Genomic DNA, 23,560 nt, shown 5'->3' with positions numbered 1-23,560 from the left:
GTATGGTAACAAAGGAGAGATGAGAAAATGAGTATGCTTTATATTTGTTTAGGGGAAGTTTTTAAACTACAAATTCAAAATTTTAAAATATATCTAAGGCTATTTTTTCCCGGGAGAGGTTTGATAATTCATATCTTTCAAGGAATTTGTCCATTTCATTTAAATTGTCAAATTTATTGGCATAAAGTTGCCATTTCCTTTTTTTTTTTTAATGATGTCTGGAATTTTTTTTTAATATTTATTTATTTGTTTAGGCTGCGCTTGGTCTTAGTTGCCGCACACGGAATCGTCACTGAGGCATGCAGGATCTTTAGTTGCGGCATGTGGGATCTTTCAGTTGCAGAATGTGGACTTAGCTGCGGCATGTGGACTCTTTAAGTTGCAGCATGCGAACTCTTACAGTTGCGGCATGCACGCAGGATCTAGTTCCCTGACCAGGGATCAAATCCAGGCACCTTGCATTGGGAGTGCGGAGTCTTACCCACTGGACCACCAGGGAAGTCCCTATCATTTCCTTTTAATTATTTTAATGTATTTCTTTTCAATCATTTTAGTATTTGTAATGTTATCTCCTCTCTCGTTCTTGATACTGGTAATTTATGTTGTCTTTATTTCCTAACCAATCTGGCTGGAGGTTTATTGCTTGGTTACCTGATTTTTAATAACCAACTTTTGTTTTCTTTGATCTTTCTTTTTGTTTTTTGGTTTTATCTTTCATGGACTTCTGCTTTTATCTTTATAATTTCTTCCTTTTGCTTAAAAGTTTATATTTCACACTGTACTTTCCATATAAATACCTCAGCTGTATCCCATAAATTTGATACATTTTCATTATCATTCAGCTCAAAATATTTTCTAGTTTCAAGGTCCAGCTCCAAATCAACCCAGTCCTAAGAAGCCTTCTTCAATAGTTTCAGTTAACACTAATAGACTCCTAACAGCTGATATATAGTATCAATTGTTGGATTCTGGGAATGCATAGTATTAGAATTTCAAGCAAATATTTTCCACAATTTTACAATCCCATTTCTCAGAATAAAATAATTTTAAATTCTTTCAAGTACTTATACATACATATTTACTCTGGCTGTTATTTCCTCTTCAGGAAGATCTAATTTATCCTCCTCCATATCACTAACTTTTACTTGTTTCACTACTTCCAAAAGCAGTGAATCACTGGAAGGCTGCAAGTGCTGGATACCTGTTTAAACATAAAATGCTTGTTAAACACAAAGTAGGAAAATCATATCACACTCCTTCTGTAATTTCTGACTGTTAATTATATGAATAATGTGTATAATAAGTAAGGTACTTGAAATTTTCTAAGATAAGCGACTTACTACAGAGAAGTTTTTATACATGATTTAGAGTTATCTATGGTGCTTGCCTGTGATTTTTTAAAATAATTATACATATAATACAAGGAATAAATGTTTTAAAAGATGGTATTTATATTTAATGATGGTATTATTTCAGAAACAGACCAAGTAATCTCTCTAATCATATTTACTTCTAAAGCATACTACTAAGTAAGTTAAAGAATTATTCTCACTACATTAATTCAATGGAATTATTTTTACTGTGCATTTGAACTACAGAAATATTAAGAAAGAATGTGACAAATTATTTTTAACTGCAAGATAATACAAAGACCAAAAGCTGAAGTGTTCCTTTCTATTGTGCATGGAATTTAATAGATAATTCTGATACATATATATGCAACAAATGTCATGAACTATGCATTAATGTAAGAAGGCAGAGCTAGTGTAATGGAAAGAAGATGGGCTGTGAAATGGTAAACCTAAATTCAAATTCTATTCTGCCATTTATTAATCATATGACCCCTCTGAATCAATGTTTTTGCAACTGTGAAATGGAGATACATCACATCACACATAAAATAAATAAATGGTAGCTATTCTTATTGCACATTCATCTCTCAATTATCTGGTGGCATAAGAATAGTAATAAAAATATATGCATAATGTGTAGGTAGGACTGGAAAAAATGTATATGTTTAACTATGAATAAAGACATTTCATGTGTATAATAAAAACAATTCATGCTGAATAACAAAACACTGTAAAGATGACAAAACCTCCCTTAATTTCTCAAATGGTATCCTTGCTCTGACATACAAAATGAATTAACCTAATGTACAGCTGCATTTCTCTTTTATAAATCTGCTTTGAGCACATACAAGTCTAGATAATCTGATACAAATAGAAATATACTGATGAAAATACTTATAAACAAATATATGGAGTAGGTAAAACATTCTGCAGTTAATTCTGAAGTAAACTTCAAGGAACTTTAAAGAGTTTTAAAGACTGAGGCCACTGGTTTTATACTACTATCAATTTCACTTACTTTCATTCATTCATTCATTCATTCATTTAGCCATGCTGTGTGGCTTGTGGAATCTTAGGTCCCTGACCAGGGATCGAACCCAGGCCCTCGGCAATAAAAGTGCAGAGTCCTAACCACTGGACTGCCAGGGAATTCCCCCAATTTCACTTTGAAATGTATGATTTTTTTCTTCTGTACAATTTTATTATCATCATTATACTTGGGATAATTTTGAAAACTAGGTAAGGAAAGGAACAGAGATGGAAAAAGAGAAAGGACACTGGTTTTCCCGGACTTAAAACAACTGAGACCAAGAAGAAGAAACATAAAATTATACCTGCATACATGTGTAAGAGGGTTGAAGAAGGAGGGAAAGGGACAGGGAATTTCCTGGAGTGGGATTTATTGGCAAAAATGAAGAAAAAATAGAGAACACTCTTCCTTAAATATTACTAAATTGAAGTCATTCACCAAAAGATGTTTTCTGCGTGGTAAGTATAAAATTTTAAGAGGTAGAGAAAGTATAATAGTCTCAGGACATATACTGGGAGGACAAGCTATACACACTGACCGTTCCTGTATAAGACACTCTTTGTACCATGGACAAGGCCATTATTTTACATTAAGGGAAATCACTTACTGTGTCTGATTTATTTCAGAATATAAGACTCTAAATGGCAGGTATCATAGCTCTCAATTTTATGGCATTTACTGTACTGGCCAATATATTAAGGCAATTTTAAAAAGTAAGATTAAAATACTGGTACTCATTTCATCTATAACTTAGTCACTAAACATAAGGTGCACAGATGCTCAGTCAGATGGCTATAAAGGAAGGGCTTCATAAGAATTTTAGAAACTCTTTAAAATCTGTTTTGATATACTGCAAGGTTATGCATTTTTAAGCACTTTTTTCTAGAAAAAAGGCATTGGCCCATCTAGACACTAAATGTCTGGAGTTCTATACGAAGAACAGGTCATAGAAGAAAGGCCTAAAGAGCTGCTAAGAATTCTAAATATTGAATATATTTAACATTAAACTCAGTTTTGGTAAGCAAAAGGCTAAGGTTAAAGGACCATGTTTTACTATACCATAATGGAGATAGAGATGATACATTTCACATCAACTACAGTATAATTTTATGAGTTTAAATTACATTTTTCCTTGAAAAACTGCAATCAATTGAAATAGGAAGTCATTTTAGATTTAGGCCAAAGGCAACATACACAACCACTTAAATATCAATTATAAAATGTCACCCTTCTCGCATGATTAAATAATTTTGAAAAAATGAAAACAATAAACAATCCCCACCAACACCCTCATTATCTTCAATAAATAATTAAACAGCCATTGAAACTCACCTAGATTATCTCTCAAAGCACTAGCTTCATCATGGGTTTTGAAGTTATAATTTGGCACCAATTTAAGTCTCATGCGGGAATAATTTTCTACGTTAGCTAGTTTCCAGTGACGTGGATTTTGTTTCCTATGAATATTCATAAGTAAACAAATAAAACTATTTCGCTTAAAATTACAAAGACTGGTTATTGAAATAGAGTATCAGGTACTTTACATTTTTTTGGCACCATTTTATAAAAACATTCACTTTCCTTATCTCATTTGACCCAAACAACCCCAAGAAAAAAACCAATGTTATTATGCATATCAACAGTATATACCTGAGGAATCTAAGACAGGCCCAAGATGCCATGTGATTTACAGGTACAGGAATAAGATTTGAACATAAATCTTCAGACTTACAGCTTGATATATTTTACTCTTTCACTGTTACAAGGAAGTTCTTAACTAGCTATTTAGGAGTTTATTCCAAATACAGTTTTCAAAATAAAATAATAAGTTTAGTACAAATAAAGATAATATAATTGCAAATGGATCAAAGATCTAAATATAAGAGTTAAAGCTCTTAGAGGAAACAATAGGAGTAAGTCTTCATGACCCTGGATTTGGGAATGGTTTCTTAGATAAGATATCAATAACATAAGCAACAAAAGAAAGAAACAGATAAACTGGACTTCAAAATTCAAAGCTTTTGTGCATCAAAGGCCACTATGGAGAAAGTGAAAAGACAACCTACATATTTATAGACAATATATCCAATAAGGGTCTATTATTGAAAAAAAAAACCTCTTACAGTTCAACCACAAGAAGTCAAACAATCCAATTTAAAAATGGGCAAAAGACTTGAATAGACATTTTTTTAAAGAAGATATACAAATGGCCAACAAGTACCTGAAAAGATACTCAATGTCATTAGTCATTAGGGAATTGCAATGAAATCATAAGATACCACTGCACACCCACTAGGATGACCATAATTAAAAAAAAAAAGACAAGTCTTGGTAAGGTTGTAGAGAAACTGAAACCCTCAAACATTGCTGATAGGAATGTAAAATGATGCAGCTGCTGTTAAAAACCGTTTGGCAATTCCTCAGTAAGTTAAACACAGAATTACCATATGACCCAGTAATTCTTCCAGTACATAAGCAAGAGAATTAGAAACAGGTGTTGAAACAAACACTTATCCACAGATGTTTACAGCAATACTATTCACAACAGCCACAAGGAAAGCAACACGATGTCCATCATCCATTCCACACAATGGAATATTATTCAGCCATAAAAAGGAAAGAAAGTAATGATACATGCTACAACATAGTGAAAATACTAAGCTAAATGAAAGAAGCTGGGCACAAAAGGTCACATACTGAATGACTTCATTTATATGAAATACCCAGAATAGGCAAATCCATAGAGACAGAGAGTAGATTGGTGGTTGCCAGTGGTTGGGGGAAGGGATAATAGCTAGTGACTGCTTAATGGGTCCAGGGTTTCTTTTTCAGGTGATGAAAATGTTCTGAAGCTGGACAGTGGTGATTATTACACAACATGAGGAATGTACTTAATGCCACTAAATTGTACATTTTAAAATGGTTAAAATAGCAAATTTTATATTAAGTGTATTTTACCACAGTAAAAAAGGGCTGTTAAAAAATGTGTGTGTGTATAAAATATAATTCAGCAAAACAGAAGTGACTTAGGATCAAATAAAGAAATTGTAAAATATTCAAATACACATCGTCACTAACCCTAGCTCAAAGAGGTGGTATCAGGAAGACAGAAGTAAATGGAATCAAAACAAATTCTATGTCACAGGTTAAGAGTAAAGGAAATAACTCCATGGTGAAAAACATATACACACAAAGCTCTACACATACCGAACTTATAATCCATAAAAGGCAAGCAAATTAGTTAAAAGTCATCTTTTAAAAATTGAACATTTTAAAAATTGGATTGGAGAGGTCACTGATTCATAAAGTTCTAGATCAGAGCTCTAAAGAAAAAAGGGTATTTAATGAACGATAGACACCTACCTTTCAGCCCAAGGTCCCCTTTCACATGTAAGATAGAGCTTTATTGCCTTCCAGCGTCTCAGAGTGGCTAACTGTGGACTGCTAAGTTGTTTAAGCATATTATTATACCTCAAGTTCTCTTGCCGTGCTTTTCGATTAAATGGCTCCACAAAAAACTCCTGAAAGAAACAGCAATAAATAATAGCACTGAATCATATATTTAGAGGTATATTTAAAATTTAATGCCATAATTTTAAACATCTGACCCAATAAAATCAAGCAATGAAAGAAAGAAGCTGGTAACCAACAAGATTTTCTTATTCCATTAGAATCATTTCTTTAATATAATTCTAGCTATAATCTACTTGTATTTTTTAAAACTTAAGAAAGTAACTAACCAACAATAAACATGTGAAGAACTTCAAAAATGTGAAGTGTCTCAACATAAGATTTTAAATCTCAGAATTATTAACCTTATACCATCAAGTAAAATGATTTTCTTTTGAGATCTTTTGATTAATGAGGCATTTGGAATGTGACTCAAGTTTAAATAAAGTAAAAGGAAGAGTAACCACATTCCACTCTACTGTTGATGGCCTGAAAGGCAATGCCAAAGACAAAAGAAATCTATAGGGGCAAATCTCTCACAATGAAAAATTCCATCACTTAAGAGTGCTACTCTCTGAACAGCATCCTAGCTAGCAAATGAATTCACATACCTATTCAAGTTTTCAGGATAAAATAGATTCTGATAATAAGTTCTACCAAGATATAACTCTAAGCTCTGAAATTAAAAATTTTAAGTTTTCAAAAAGACAAGAGGTAAGCCTGGCTTATCTAACTCACACTGACATTCATTTATGAGGAAATATTAGGGACTAAAATAGTATTTAACTTGTTTCAAACAAATAACACTGAATCACATTAAAATGAATAGTTAAAGACATTGATTTAAGAGACACCTTTTAGGGACTTCTCTGGTGGCGCAGTGGTTAAGAATCCACCTGCCAATGCAGGGGACACGGGTTTGGTCCCTGGTCCAGGAAGATCCCACATGCCACAAAGCAACTAAGCTTGTGAGCCACAACTACCGAGCCTGCACTCTGGAGCCCGCCACAACTACGGAAGCCTGTGCACCCTACGAGCCCTGCTGCAACTACTGAGCCCACGTGCTGCAACTACTGAGCCTGCATGCTGCAACTACTGAAGCCCGTGCACCTAGATCCCGTTCTCCACAACAAGAGAAGCCACTGCAGTGAGAAGCCCAGGTACCACAACGAAGAGTAGCCCCCGCTCGCAGCAACTAGAGAAAGCCCACGCACAGCTATGAAGACCCAACACAGCCAAAAATTAAAAAAAGACATCTTTTAAAGAGGCAGTACAGACGTGTGTGGCTATAAGCTTTGGAACTAGACCTGGGTACAAATCTTAATTCTCTGAAGCTCAGTACCATCACCTGTAAGATGGGGCTGACAGTAATTGTCATCATAAAGATTAAGATTTAATGTGCTTAATATAATGCCAGAAAAGTAGCAAGCTCTCAATAAATTATAGTTATTATTATAATTGTTACCGTAACTACTACTATATTTGTAGGAAATCAATGATTTGGGAGACAGTGTTATCGAATATTTAAAACAGATCATTGCTGAGACAACTGAAGAAGTCATGAAAGCTCCATGATAATTAAACATCAATTTCACAGTTTTGAAGTTCAAGCACATATGGATATTCTTTTTTTTTTTGGTTGTGTTGGGTCTTCGTTTGCTGCATGCAGGCTTTCTCTAGTTGTGGCGAGCGGGGGCTACTCTTCGTTGCGGTGGCTTCTCTTGTTGTGAAGCATGGGCTCTAGATGCATGGGCTTCAGTAGTTGTGGCACGTGGGCTCAGTAGTTGTGGCTCACGGGCTCTAGAGAGCAAACTTGGTAGTTGTGGCCCATGGGCTTAGTTGGTGCATGGCATGTGGGATCTTCCCGAACCAGGGATCGAACTCATGTCCCCTGCATTGGCAGGCAGATTCTTAACCACTGCGCCACCAGGGAAGTCCTCATAAGGATATTTTTTTTCTTTTTTTAAAGAGAGAAGCAAATCTGCCTTTATTCTTAGAAAACGTGATCACCAATGATGAAAATCCAACGGCATCTACCAAAGAGCTACTAGAATAAATGAGTTTAGAAAGGCTGCAGGATACAACATCTTTTACAGGAAGCTAACTCTTCCTAACAAAAGGCCTATATGACTGTCCTAGCAGTTTTTCTTCACTGATCTGAGACAAGGCCAGTAAGCCACGAAGCTCCTTATTCGAGTGTTTCTCGGTCGTTTGCTCTTGTCATACAAACCCAGTTTTTAAACAAATTTTACTAAGGAGACCCAGTAGTGACTGGGATGTGGGAAACCAGCATTCTGGTGGGAGGGTACATTTTCTGTACAGTTTGGCAAGCAATTTCACACACTGCAGATTGAGAGCTTTAAATATTTAACCAATTCTACCTCTTGTAGTCTATCTTAAGAAAACAATCATTCAGGCAAAGCTCTATATACAAGCATTCCACTGAATCATTACCTATAATATGGCAAAAATTGAAAATAATTTAAACATTCAATAATGTATCTTTTATGTATCCATTCAATAATGCTTTTGAAGAACTTTTAGAAAAAGGTTCATGTTAGATGAAAAATATCAGGAAAAATGCTAAACTTGCAAAATATTATTACTGTTACATATTTACTACATAAATACAACTATAAAACTAAGAAAATATTCCAGAATGTGGACAGTAGTTAATACTGAATGACAGGACCTATCCTCTTCCACTTCTTAAACTGTCTTCAATTACGTTTGTACTACTTGAATATCTGAATCACAGAACCTCCCCTCCAATCTAAGGACAAAGGAAAGAATATTTAAAGGTGCTATATTTGAAAATAAAGTCAGACACTGCATCGTAGCTCAGTTTTATTTTCAGTAGTTAAGAAACATTTAAGCACCAAACAAAGCAAGTGAACCCTCAGCACCCAAGGGCCAGTAGAGGCAAAAGATGAGGCCCCCATAGTAAAGTGGCAACTACTGCAGGAATCACTGCCCTAGGAGGGATGCACTGTCTAGGAAGGGACACAAGTTTAGACCTTAACCCCTTTCCCTAGCCCTGACTTAGTGGGCAACAGGGGGCCCAAAGCGCTGCATGGTCCGGATCACCAGAGAAAGCTGGTCAAGAAAGTTGACGATGGAAATTCGGAGAAGGTGGGAATCCAGCTCTCCAGCGGACCACCAGGACGCTGCCGCTATGAGCTCCTTCCCAATCGCCCCTTGGTGCGCTTCGGCACCTGGGGCCAGGGACCCACGGGCAATCTCCGCCTCCAAGGTGGATGGGAAAGGCACGCTTTGGGCAGATACGTGTGGCCGGCTTCCCGGACCTTTGGCCGTGGATGCGGGGTGTCCACCCGGCCCCGAAGAGTGCTGTGCCACCACGGCACGCAGAGCTCTGTAGTTTACAGCGGCGGCAGCATCCGCGCTGCAGGGGCCACCTGGCCACCCCTGCCACCCCAGCTGCCCAGGACTTCAGTGCCACCCGCCATCCTGCCTGCGCCCCCCATAAGGATATTCTCAAATCAGGTTTTCCTAGAAAAGCTAAGTGTGAAGTTAAAGAGAAAATGCTGGTTGGTATAGTAGTTGGTAGAACATCTTTGAGGGCAATGTAACAGTAATTATTATCATAATTGCTCCATACCGGTAATTCCACTTATTCTAGGGAAGTCATTGTGGATAAGCATAAAAATATGACTACAGAGACAATCGATACTATTTATAATAAAGAAGAAACTGGTAAATTAGGTCTAAAACCGGGAAATAAGTTTAAATCCTCTAATACATAACATAATGGAATATTAGACAATCATATGATGGCATGGAAAAATGTTCACAGTACATTTTAAGAAAGTAGTAGCAAATGAAACTACCATTTTGGTTAAACCAAATATATACATAAAAATACAGGAAGGATAATATACAAAAATATTAGTAGTGGTGGATTACAAATGTTTCTTTTTATACCTAAGTTATGGAATAAACATGTGTTTTTATTTGGTCTTCTCTAATTTGTTTCATCTGTGTTCTCTAGTTTTTAGCATATAGATTCTATACATATTTTGTTAGATAGATATCTACGTACCTCATTCTTTTTAGACCTATTGTAAATAGTATTTTTTAAATTGCAGTTTCCAATTGCTCGTTGCTAGTATACAAAAATGATTAAATTTTGTGTATAGATATTGTGCCCTACAATGTTGCTAAATTCATTAATTATAGATTTCTGATAGATTCCTTAGGATTTTCTACGCAGATAATTATGTGATCTGCAAATAGTTTTATTTCTTCCTTCCCAATATAAATGTCTTTTATTTTCTATTCTTATTGCATTTGCTTTGTCTTATAGTACAATAGTGACTAAGAAGAGTGAAAGTGAACATTCCACCCTAGTCTCTATTTTATGGGGAAAGCACTCAGTTTTTCACCATTAAATATGAAGCTAGCTGTACGATTTTTGTAGAGATTTAGGTATTCCCTTCTAACCCTAGTTTGCTAAAAACTTTGATCCTAAATGGATGTTGAATTTTCTCAAATGCTTTTTCTGCATCTACTGATATGATCATGTACTTTTTCTTGATAAGTCTATTAATGTGACTGATTATTAACTGATCATCAAATGTTGAACCAGCCTTGCATTCGCAACAGACACTCTACCTGGTTGTGATGTATTTTTTTTTATACATTGCTAGATTTGGTTTGCACCTATGTTCCCAAGGGATACTGGTCTTTAGTTTTCTTGCACTGTTTTTATATGGTTTCAATATGAGGGTAATATTGCCTCATATAATGAGTTGGGAAGTTATGCCACTTTTCAATTTTCTGAAGAGAGTGTGAGGAATTGGTGTAATTTCTCCGTTAAACATTTGGTAAAATTTGCCACTGAAACCATCTGGGCCTAGAGTTTTCCCTCTTGGAAGGTATTTAACTATAAATTCAATTTCTTTAACAGAGAACTATCCAGGTTATCTACTTATTATTGAATTAGTTTGGGAAATTTGTAGTTGTCAAGAAATTGATCCATTTCATCTAAATCATCTTATTTATGTGCACAGATTAGCCTGTAGTAGTCCCTTATTATCATGTTGATGTCTGTGAAGTCAGTGGTGATTCACTTCTGGTATGAGTAATTTTTCACTTTTTTTCCCTCAATTTGGCTAGAAGTTTATCAATTTTATTGATATCTTAAGCAGATTTTGGTTTCATTGATTTTCTCTATTGTTTTTCTGCTTTCAATTCTGTTGATTTCTGCTTTTTAATAAGGGAATTCCGTGGTGGTCCAGTGGTTAGGACTTGGCGCTTTCACTGTGGTGGCTCAGGTTCAATCCCTGGTCGGGGAACTAAGATCCCACAAGCCGCATGGCATGGCCAAAACAAAAAAATAACAAACGAAAAAACCAAACTAATGTAATTTAGTTTACTTTTTCAAATTCCTTAGGGTAGAATGAACTTATACTAAAAAAGAAGAAAGGTCTCAAATTACTAAGTACTTTGTATTATAAATTTCCCTCTAAGCCCTGATACATACTCAGCCTCCTTAAAGATTTCTACTATCAGCCTGATAGACTTTTTACATAATCACTATGTACAGAACATTTTGATATTAATTTTTAAGTTCTTATCTGTTTTTCTTCCAATTCTCAAATAATTTTCGGACAAACAATAAGAAACACTGTTCGGACTGAAGTGCCCTGGAGCCTGAGGGGAGGACGGCCTCACTAAGGCTGCCGGCTCTGAAGGGGCCCCACCAGCTGAAGCCACAACAGTCCTTGGGACCGTGGGCCAGAGTGAGTATAACGTGGAGGAGCTTAAACATGGCGGAAGAGTAAGATGCGGAATCACCTCCCTCCCCACAAATACATCAGAAATACATCTATCTAGGGCTTCCCTGGTGGCGCAGTGGATGAGGGTCCGCCTGCCGATGGAGGGGACACGGGTTCGTGCCCCGGTCCGGGAAGATCCCACATGCCACGGAGCGGCTGGGCCCGTGAGCCATGGCCGCTGAGCCTGCGCGTCCGGAGCCCGTGCTCCGCAACGGGAGAGAGGCCACTACAGCTAGAGGCCCACGTACTGCAAAAAAAAAAAAAAAAAAAAAAAAAAAGAAATACATCTATCTAAATGTGGAACAACCCTACAGAACACCTACTGAACGCTGGCAGAAGACCTCAGGCCTCCCAAAAGGCAAGAAACTACCCACGTACCTGGGTAGGGTAAAAGAAAAAAACAGAGACAAAAGAATAGGGACGGGACCTGCACCAGTGGGAGGGAGCCGTGAAGGACGAAAGGTTTCCACACACTAGGAAGGCCCTTAGCGGTTGGAAACTGCGGGTGACGGAGGGGGTAAGCTTCAGAGTCACGGAGGAGAGCACAGCAACTGGGTTGCGGAGGGCAAAGCGGAGAGACTCCTGCACAGAGGATCAGGGCCGACCGGAACTCACCAGCCCGAGAGGCTTGTCTGCTCACCCGCCGGGGCGGGCGGGGGCTGGGAGCTGAGGCTCGGGCTTCGGAGGTCAAGCTCCCAGGGAGAGGACTGGGGTTGGCTGCATGAACACAGCCTGAAGGGGGCTAGTGCGCCACGGCTAGCCGGGAGGGAATCCAGGAAAAGTCTGGACTTGCCCAAGAGACAAGAGAATTTTCCTTGCCTCTTTATTTCCTGGTGTGTGAGGAGAGGGTATTAAGAGCGCCGCTTAAGGGAGCTCCAGAGACGGGCGCGAGCCACGGCTATCAGCGTGGACCCCAGAAACAGGCATGAGATGCTAAGGCTGCTGCTGCCGCCACTAAGAAGCCTGCGTGCGAGCACAGGTCACTATCCACACCTCCCCTCCCGGGAGCCTGTGCAGCCCACCACTGCCAGGGTCCCATGATCCAGGGACAACTCACCCGTCAGAAAGCACAGTGCGCCTCAGGCTCATGCAATGTCCCACCAGCCTCTGCTGCCACAGGCTCGCCCCGCATCCGTACCCCTCCCTCACCCCCGCCTAAGTGAGCCAGAACCCCCGAATCAGCTGCTCCTTTAACCCCATCCTGTCTGAGCAAAGAACAGATGCCCTCGGGCGACCTACACACAGAAGCGGGGCCAAATTCAAAGCTGAACCCTGGGAGCTGTGTGAACAAAGAAGAGAAAGTTCTCCCAGCAGCCTCAGGAGCAGCAGATTAAATCTCCACAATCAACTTGATGTGCCCTGCATCTGTGGAATACCTGAATAGACAACGAATCATCCCAAATTGAGGAGGTGGACTTTGGGAGCAATGATATATATATTTTTCCAACTTTTTCTCTTTTTGTCATTGTGTATGTGTATGCTTCTGTGTGTGATTTTGTCTGTATAGCTTTGCTTTTACCATTTGTCCTAGGGGTCTCTCTGTCCGGTTTTCTTTTTTTTTTAATTACTTAAAAATTTTCTTTTCTTAATTATTTTTTATTTTAATAACTTTATTTTACTTTATTTTATTTTATCTTCTTCTTTCTTTCCTTCTTTTTTTTTTCTCCCTTTTATTCTTAGCTGAGTGGAGGACACGCTCTTGGTGCTCCAGCCAGACGTCAGGGCTGTGCCACTGAGGTGGGAGAGCCAAGTTCAGGACACTGGTCCACAAGAGACCTTCCAGCTTCACATAATATCAAATGGCAAAAATCTCCCACAGATCTCATCTGAATGCCAAGACCCACCTCCACTCAACGACCAGCAAGCTACAGTGCTGGACACCCTTTGCCAAACAACTAGCAAGACAGGAACAGAACCCCATCCACAACCCCATCCATTACTAGGGAGGCTGCCTAAAATCATAATAAGACCACCGACACACCAAAACACACCACCAGACGTGGACCTGCCCGCCAGAAAGACAAGATCCAGCCTCATCCACCAGAACACAGGAACTAGTCCCCTCCACCAGGAAGCCTACACAACCCACTGAACCACCCTAAGCCACTGGGGACAGACACCAAGAACAACAGAAACTACAAACATGCAGCCTGTGAAAAGGAGACCCCAAACACAGTAAGTTAAGCAAAATGAGAAGACAGAGAAACACATAGCAGATGAAGGAGCAAGGCAAAAACCCACCAGACCAAACAAATGAAGAGGAAATAAGCAGTCTACTGGAAAAAGAATTCAGAATAATGATAGTACAGATGATCAAAATCTTGGAAATAAAATGGAGAAAATAAATGTTTAACAAGGACCTAGAAGAACTAAAGAGCAAACAAACAATGATAAACAACACAATAAATGAAATTTAAAATTCACTACAAGGGATCAGTAGCAGAATAACTGAGGCAGAAGAACGGACAAGTGACCTGGAAGATAAAATAGTGGAAATAACTACTGCAGAGCAGAATAAACAAAAAAGAATGAAAAGAAGTGAGGACAGTCTCAGAGACCTCTGGGACAATATTAAACCAACCTTCGAATTATAGGGGTCCCAGAAGAAAAAGAGAAAAAGAAAGGGACTGAGAAAATATTTGAAGAGATTATAGTTGAAAACTTCCCTAATATGGGAAAGGAAATAGTTAATCAAGTCCAGAAAGCACAGAGAGTCCCATACAGGATAAATCCAAGGAGAAACATGCCAAGACACATATTAACCAAACTATCAAAAATTAAATACAAAGAACAAATATTAAAAGCAGCAAGGGAAAAACAACAAATAACACACAAGGGAATCCCCATAAGGTTAACAGCTGATCTTTCACCAGGAACTCTGCAAGCCTGAAGGGAGTAGCAGGACATATTTAAATTGATGAAAGAGAAAAACCTACAACCAAGATTACTCTACCCAACAAGGATCTCATCAGATTTGACGGAGAAATTAAAACCTTTACAGACAAGCAAAAGCTAATGGAATTCAGCACCACCAAACCAGCTTTACAACAAACACTAAAGGAACTTCTCAAGGCAGGAAACACAAGAGAAGGAAAAGACCTACAATAATAAACCCAAAAAAATTAAGAAAATGGGAATAGGAACATACATATCGATAATTACCTTAAATGTAAATGGATTAAATGCTCCAACTAAAAGACACAGACTGGCTGAATGGATACAAAAACAAGGCCCAGGGCTTCGCTGGTGGCGCAGTGGTTGAGAGTCCGCCTGCCGATGCAGGGGACACGGGTTTGTGCCCCGGTCTGGGAAGATTCCACAGGCCGCGGAGCGGCTGGGCCCGTGAGCCATGGCCGCTGAGCCTGCGCGTGCGGAGCCTGTGCTCCGCAACGGGAGAGGCCACAACAGTGAGAGGCCCGCGTACTGCAAAAAAAACAAAAAAAAAAAACAAGGCCCATATATATGCTGTCTACAAGAGACCCACTTCAGACCTAGGGACACATGCACACTGAAAGTAAGGGGATGGAAAAAGATATTCCAGGCAAATGGAAATCAAAAGAAAGCAGGAATAGCAATTCCCATATCAGACAAAATAGACTTTAAAACAAAGACTAGTACAAGAGACAAAGAAGGACACTACATAATGATCAAAGGATCAATCGGAGAAGAAGATATAACAATTGTTAATATTTATGCACCCAACATAGGAGACCCTCAATACATAAGGCAAATACGAACAGCCATAAAAGGGGAAATCGACAGTAATGCAATCATACTAGGGGACTTCAACACCCCACTTTCACCAAGGGACAGATCATCCAAAATGAGAATAAATAAGGAAACACAAGCTTTAAATGATACAATAAACAAGATGGATTTAATTGATATTTATAAGACATTCCCTCCAAAAACAACAGAATACACATTCATCTCAAGTACTCATGGAACATTCTCCAGGATAGATCATATCTTGGGTCACAAATCAAGCCTTGGTAAATTTCAGAACTGAAACCATGTCAAGTATCTTTTCCGACCACAACGCTTTGAGACTAGATATCAATTACAGGAAGAAATCTGTAAGAAATACAAACACATGGAGGCTAAACAACACACTACTTAATAACCAAGAGATCACTGAAGAAATCAAAGGGGAAATAAAAAAAAAAACCTAGAAGCAAATGACAATAAAAACACAACGACCCAATACCTATGGGATGCAGCAAAAGCAGTTGTAAGAGGGAAGTTTATAGCTATACAAGCCTACCTTAAGAAACAAGAAACATCTCAAATAAACAACCCAACCTTACACCTAAAGCAATTAGAGAAAGAACAAAGAAGTCCCAAAGTTAGCAGAAGGAAACAAATCATAAAGATCAGATCAGAAATAAATGAAAAAGAAATGAAGGAAATGATAGCAAAGACCAATAAAACTAAAAGCTGGTTCTTTGAGAAGATAAACAAAGTTGATAAATCATTAGCCAGACTCATCAAGAAAAAAAGAGAGAAGACTCAAATCATTAGAATTAGAAATGAAAAAGGAGAAGTAACAACTGACACTGCAGAAATACAAAGGATCATGAGAGATTACCAGAAGCAACTATATGCCAATAAAATGGACAACCTGGAAGAAACGGACAAATTCTTAGAAATGTACACCTTCTGAGACTGAACCAGGAAGAAATGGAAGATATGAACAGACCAATCACAAGCACTGAAACTTAAACTGTGATTAAAAATCTTCCAACAAACAAAAGCCCAGGACCAGATGGCTTCACAGGCGAATTCAATCAAACATTGAGAGAAGAGCTAACACCTATCCTTCTCAAACTCGTCCAAAACATAGCAGAGGGGGCTTCCCTGGTGGCGCAGTGGTTGAGAGTCCTCCTGCCAATGCAGGGGACAGGGGTTAGTGCCCCAGTCTGGGAAGATCCCACATGCCACGGAGCGGCTAGGCCTGTGAGCCATGGCCGCTAAGCCTGTGTGCCTGGAGCCTGTGCTCCGCAATGGCAGAGGCCACAACAGTGAGAGGCCTGCGTACTGCAAAAAAAAAAAAAAAAAAAAAAATAGCAGAGGGAGGAACACTCCCCAACTCATTCTATGAGGCCACCATCACTCTGATACCAAAACCAGACAAGGATGTCACAAAAAAAGAAAACTACAGGCCAATATCACTGATGAACATAGATGCAAAAATCCTCCACAAAATACTGGCCAACAGAATCCAACAGCACATTAAAAGGATCATACATTATGATCAAGAGGGGTTTATTCCCAGGAATGCAAGGATTCTTCAATGTATGCAAATCAATCAAGATGATACACCATATTAACAAATTGAAGGAGAAAAATCTTATGATCATCTCAACAGATGCAGAGAAAGCTTCTGACAAAATTCAACACCCATTTATGATAAAAACCCTCCAGAAAGTAGGCATAGAGGGAACTTTCCTCAACATAATAAAGTCCATATATGAGAAACCCACAGCCAACATCATCCTCAATGGTGAAAACCCGAAACCATTTCCATTAAGATCAGGAAAAAGACAAGGTTGCCCACTCTCACCACTCTTATTCAACATAGTTTTGGAAGTTATAGCCACGGCAATCAGAGAAGAAAAAGAAATAAAAGGAATCCAAATTGGAAAAAAAGAAGTAAAGCTGTCACTGTTTGCAGATGACATTATACTATACATAGAGAATCCTAAAGATGCTACCAGAAAACTACTAGAGCTAATCAATGAATTTGGTAGAGTAGCAGGATACAAAATTAATGCACAGAAATCTCTTGCACTCCTATACACTAATGATGAAAAATCTGAAAGTGAAATTAAGAGAACACTCCCATTTACCATTGCAACAAAAAGAATAAAATATCTAGGAATACACCTACCTAAGGAGACAAAAGACCTGTATGCAGAAAATTATAAGACACTGATGAAAGAAATTAAAGATGATACAAATAGATGGAGAGAGATACCATATTTCTGGATTGGAAGAATCAACATTGTGAAAATGACTCTACTACCCAAGGCAATCTACAGATTCAATGCAATCCCCATCAAACTACCACTGGCATTTTTCATAGAACTAGAACAGAAAATTTCACAGTCTGTATGGAAACACAAAAGACCCCGAATAGCCAAAGCAATCTTGAGAAAGAAAAATAGAGCTGGAGGAATCAGGCTCCCTTACTTCAGACTATACTACAAAGCTACAGTAATCAAGACAGTATGTACTGGCACAGAAACAGAAATATACATCAATATAACAGGATAGAAAGCCCATAGATAAACCCACGCACATATGGTCACCTTATATTTGATAAAGGAGGCAAGAGTATATAGTGGAGAAAAGACACCTTCTTCAATAAGTGGTTCTGGGAAAACTGGACAGCTACATGTAAAAGAATGAAATTAGAACACTCCCTAACACCATACACAAAAAGAAACTCAAAATGGATTAAAGACCTAAATGTAAGGCCAAATACCATCAAACTCTTAAGGAAAACATAGGCAGAACACTCTATGACATAAATCACAGCAAGATCTTTTTAGGCCCACCTCGTAGAGAAATGGAAATGAAAACAAAAATAAACAAATGGGACCTAATGAAACTTAAAAGCTTTTGCACAGCAAAGGAAACCATAAACAAGACGAAAAGACAACCCTCAGAATGGGAGAAAATATTTTCAAATGAAGCAACTGACAAACGATTCATCTCCAAAATATACAAGCAGCTCATGCAGCTCAATAACCAAAGAACAAACAACCCAAACCAAAAATGGGCAGAAGACCTAAATAGACTGTTTCTCCAAAGGAGATATACAGATTGCTAACAAACACATGAAAGAATGCTCAACATCATTAATCAATAGAGAAATGCAAGTCAAAACTACAATGGGGTATCATCTCACACTGGTCAGAATGGCCATCATCAAAAAATCTAGAAAGAATAAATGCTGGAGAGGGTGTGGAGAAAAGGGAACCCTCTTGCACTGTTGGTGGGAATGTAAATTGATACAGCCACTATGGAGAACAGTATGGAGGTTCCTTAAAAAACTAAAAATAGAACTACTGGGATTCCCTGGTGGCGCAGTGGTTGAGAATCCGCCTGCTGATGCAGGGGACACGGGTTCGTGCCCCGATCCGGGAAGATCCCACATGCCGTGGAGCGGCTGGGCCTGTGAGCCATGGCCACTGAGCCTGTGCATCTGGAGCCTGTGCTCCGCAACGGGAGAGGCCACAACAGTGAGAGGTCCGCGTGCGACAAAAAAAAAAAAAAAAATGTAAATATACTACCACCCTGCGACCCAGCAATCCCACTACTGGGCATATACCCTGAGAAAACCATAATTGAAAAAGAGTCATGTACCACAATGTTCACTGCAGCTCTATTTACAATAGCCAGGTCATGGAAGCAACCTAAGTGTCCACCAACAGATGAATGGATAAAGAAGATGTGGTACATATATACAATGGAATATGGAAATGGAAATATGGAAAATTTGGAAATGGAAATGGAAATGGAATATATGGAATATGGAAAATGGAATATATACCATGGAATATTACTCAGCCATATAAAGGAACAAAACTGAGTTATCTGTAGTGAGGTGAATGGACCTAGATACTGTCATACAGAGTGAAGTAAGTCAGAAAGAGAAAAACAAATACCGTATGCTAACACATATATATGGAATCTGGAAAAAAAAAGAAAGAAAAGAAAAGAAAATGGTCAGAAGAACCTAGGGGCAAGACGGAATAAAGATGCAGACCTACTAGAGAATGGACTTGAGGATACGGGGAGGGGGAAGGGTAAGCTGGGACAAAGTGAGAGAGTGGCATGGACATATATACACTACCAAACGTAAAATAGATAGCTAGTGGGAAGCAGCCACATAGCACAGGGAGATCAGCTTGGTGCTTTGTGACCACCTAGAGGGGTGGGATCGGGAGGGTGGGAGGGAGGGAGATGCAAGAGGGAAGAGATATGGGGACATATGTATACGTATAACTGATTCACTTTGTTATAAAGCAGAAACTGACACACCATTGTAAAGCAATTATACTCTAATAAAGATATTAAAAAAAAATAAAAAACATAAAATATTGTTCGTTTTCAAAGTTCAGTCTTGTTATTACTCTCATTTGAACATTAAATGCTTGAAATCAACATAAAAAACTGGTATTAAAAACATTTAATAATTTTTACCTGAAACTTGAGCTTGCTCTCTCCCCCTTCCCGGTCTCGTTTATGCATATTCACCATTAAGGCTTCATAACAATCCTTCCAATAAAGTGCCATGCTCTCATGACCATCATAAAATGCATGGGTTTCATACTGCTTCATATAAGGTACAATCTTATAAAAAATATACATACGCAAAATTTAATGCATGCTTCCATAAAAATGATAATTTAGTAGAAAAACCCCACTCAACAAAGATGAAACTTACATATTTTTCAATGTAAACTTGCCATTCATTTGAACTGCAATATTCTTGAAAATCTTCGAAAAATGAAGAGCTTCCATTGGTAAAAGGTAAAGAAGGCAGATGCAAGTTCATGAAGAGAAGCTCATAAATTTTGGAAACGAGGGTACGGACAAGCGGAATCAGAAATGAGTATATTTCAGTCTGTTCCTTGATTGATTGTCTTAGAACATGTTCCAGCTTCCCTAAAATGTAACATGCTTCATCCTGATTTTCAATCACCTTGGTCTGAAGAAGGGTGTTTAGCTTAGCTGATGCCACTGCACAAACCTGGAGTAAAATAGTAAAATAAAGCAGATATTTAGTGATAACAAAGTTCTTTGGCTCCTCTTGAAGTTGTTTTTTAAAATAAATTATAAAAGTAACCCATGTTTCATTTGAAATATACAGAAAAGTTAAGAAGTTGATAATTAATCACCCCAGCATCCACTCTACTCCTTCAGAGAGTTTGCAGGAATTCGGGGATGATTCCATCTCTAGTTCTAAAAGATATAAACCAAACAGAATATCCAATCCCTTGCCACAGTGACTGGTTCAGGTAACTCATCTTTCAGTCAACTCATGTCACTATCTTTGTCACATGGATTCATTCAGGGATAGCTTTATCATGCAAAGACACAACTTTTATACAATAACTGTAAAGAACTGTGAAAGGGCTTGGATTTTATCAATACCTCATCTCCAAGCTGACAAGTTAGCCTACCATTGTTTCATAGATGCTGGCAGAAGAATGAGACTCCTGGATCAGAGACGAAGATCTACAGCATTAGCAATAGCCAGAATATCAGCACTTGCCCTGTTCCCCGAAATGTAATTCCATGGTGAGAAATGAACAGAACTAGATGATGCCTGCACACCCAGTGGTTGCATTATAGGAGAGGAACCCCAAGCAAAGTGAACACAAGTCTTTTAAATTGGGTAGTAAGTGTACCTGAACGTTGCCTTGGAAGGAGACATTATCTTCATTATACTGGACAGTAAACAAACCTGCTTTTGCTCTGGAGGGAGACATCATCTCTATCTTCCCAAGCTGTTCTCTATACATGCGTCCTCAAAAAGACAGTTCGTCACAAAGGCATCCAGTGTCTGTATTCACAGGAGCTCCATGAAGAACTACCAACAATGACTCTAGGAAGAAGCACTCTCTTTCTCTGGATATGAACAAGGAAGCATGTAGCCTTAATTGCTGCTGGCAGTGATTTTGTGACAATTAGGGCAGCCAGCTTAAGACAAGCTGACATGATGGAGAGTATGCTGTGAGAACAGCAAACAAATGGAACTAGAGCCTTGACTGAATCATGCCTTAAACTCATCTTAGCTATGGAATTTTCAACTATATGAATCTTCTTAACTAAGTCAGCTTGCATTGATATTTCTGTTATTTGGAATCAAAAGCATTCTTATAGATAAAGGACAGTGAACAGGCAACTGAGTAAAGTTCCCAAGGAAAATACATATCTAGGTCACAAACCCAGGCAAAGGAATATGCTATATTACTCTTAAGCTCTGGCCTTAAACTCCATCCTAGAAAGGTAAATTGATCACGAAGGGGCCTCCTTTCATCTAGACTAGAGAAAGATGGAAGTCTTAAAACCAAAACAGGACAAATGATGTAAAGTGTCTCCTTCTCCCTTAACCCTATAACCCAATTTTGGATCATATTACTTTCAAAATAAAGAAAAGCGCGAGAAAGAAAGGAAGTATTAAAAACTGACATCACTTAAGAATATATATGTGCCTATATACGGAATCTAAAAAAAAATGGTTATGAAGAACCTAGGGGCAGGATAGGAATAAAGATGCAAGTGTAGAGAATGGACTTGAGGACAAGGGGAGGAGGAAGAGTAAGCTGGGACAAAGTGAGAGAGTGGCACGCACTTATATACACTACTAAATGTAAAATAGATAGCTAGTGGGAAGCAGCCGCCTGGCACAGGGAGATCAGCTCGGTGCTTTGTGACCACCTAGAGGGGTGGGATAGGGAGGGTGGGAGGGAGACGCAAGAAGGAGGAGATATGGGGATATATGTAAATGTATAGCTGATTCATTATGCTATAAAGCAGAAACTAACACACCACTGTAAAGCAATTATACTCCAATAAAGATGTTAAAAAAAAAAAAAGAATATATGTGTACCAAAAGCTGATCTGAGCTGTATGCACATGCCTTTGCAGGCCAAGGCAACAATAAGGGATCTCAGGCAGTCTTTCCATGCAAGACTTAAAGAAGCAAACAGCATTGGAGGAAACAACCTCTAAGATGGCTCAAAACTTTAACTTTTCTACTTTTAACTTAAGCCTCTACTAGTGAAGCTTCTCTACCCTTCTCAGGTTTTCCCCAAATCCCTTCACTTTAGTCTTTGAATCTGACTAAAGCAGCTCAAACCCAATAGAGGCCAACAAATGTGAGACAAAAGGTCATAAAATCTCATTATCCAGGAAATACCAATGTTAATATTCTGGGCATTTTTGCTATATGTTTTTAAAAATACTATTCACATGAAAGGTTGAATATTCAGTGCTTTGCTTTTAAGTTAGTATCACAGTATTAAATAACTATAAGTTTATATGTTTATTTAAAATTATAAAGACACTTTCAGTGAATACAATGATTTACTTACCACTGACTTAACTTTGGATACACACACTACCCCCCCACACATAGATATGATAGCCCTGCCCTCACATTATAAAGAGTACTACATTATGGTCACCTGAGAAATGACAAAAAATACCTGGGCCCTAGTTCTCCTGTTTAATTACTGAGTGACGCCCCACACAAAGGCCTTTTTTTTTTTTTTGCGGTACGAGGGCCTCTCACTGTTGTGGCCTCTCCCACTGCGGAGCACAAGCTCCGGACGCGCAGGCTCCGTGGCCATGGCTCACGGGCCCAGCCACTCCGCAGCATGTGGGATCTTCGCGGACTGGGGCACGAACCTGCGTCCCCTACATTGGCAGGCGGACTCTCAACCACTGCGCCACCAGGGAAGCCCACAAAGGCATTTTAAAAAAGCTCCTCTAGGTGATTTCATGTGTAGCTAGTGAAGAGAATCACTGGCTGAGCTAAGACAACTGAAGGAGCAGAAACCCAGACAACGCGGTGACCATATACTGCATCTAAATAAATCAACAACTTAGTCCTGCTTTAAAGACAACCTGGGAAATCCTGGCATTGATGTGAAATCTCCTAATACTTAAATGCTGGCAATTAAATAATGTATGGGCCAAACAAAACAAATTTGCTAGCCAGATTCTTTTTGCAGGCAACTCTATTTAAACCCCTATAAGGGAAGGGGTTCCTTCCCCAGCCTTTAACATGCACAAACTCAGGGAAATATGCTTTTATTCCTGAGGGAGTGAAATTAAACAAGTAGCTAGTGAGAAGTATTATAGGTCACTAACTACTGGTTGATAGGATCAGTCTTACCTGTAGGTGCTGC

The 23,560-nt window shown here is 38.7% G+C and overlaps 1 protein-coding gene and 1 non-coding gene across 2 annotated transcripts in view; both read right to left on the bottom strand.

Moving 5' to 3' along the window:
* Positions 1–23,560, bottom strand: part of NBEAL1 (neurobeachin like 1) — a 174,246-nt gene that overhangs the window by 53,406 nt on the left and 97,280 nt on the right. The window contains exons 31-35 of the mRNA XM_065881211.1: positions 20,086–20,391; positions 19,842–19,991; positions 5,746–5,903; positions 3,715–3,839; positions 1,075–1,201 (exon numbers count right to left, since the gene is read on the bottom strand). Coding sequence (XP_065737283.1) covers positions 1,075–1,201; positions 3,715–3,839; positions 5,746–5,903; positions 19,842–19,991; positions 20,086–20,391 — 866 coding nt within the window. The remainder of the gene's footprint in view (positions 1–1,074; positions 1,202–3,714; positions 3,840–5,745; positions 5,904–19,841; positions 19,992–20,085; positions 20,392–23,560) is intronic.
* On the bottom strand, positions 2,429–2,501 carry TRNAK-UUU (transfer RNA lysine (anticodon UUU)). Its single transcript has one exon. It is a non-coding gene; the product is annotated as a tRNA-Lys (tRNA).

The sequence above is a fragment of the Phocoena phocoena genome, chromosome 7, assembly GCF_963924675.1.
Source record: "Phocoena phocoena chromosome 7, mPhoPho1.1, whole genome shotgun sequence".
Lineage (NCBI taxonomy): Eukaryota > Metazoa > Chordata > Mammalia > Artiodactyla > Phocoenidae > Phocoena > Phocoena phocoena.
This window is presented reverse-complemented; position numbering and strand designations above follow the sequence as displayed.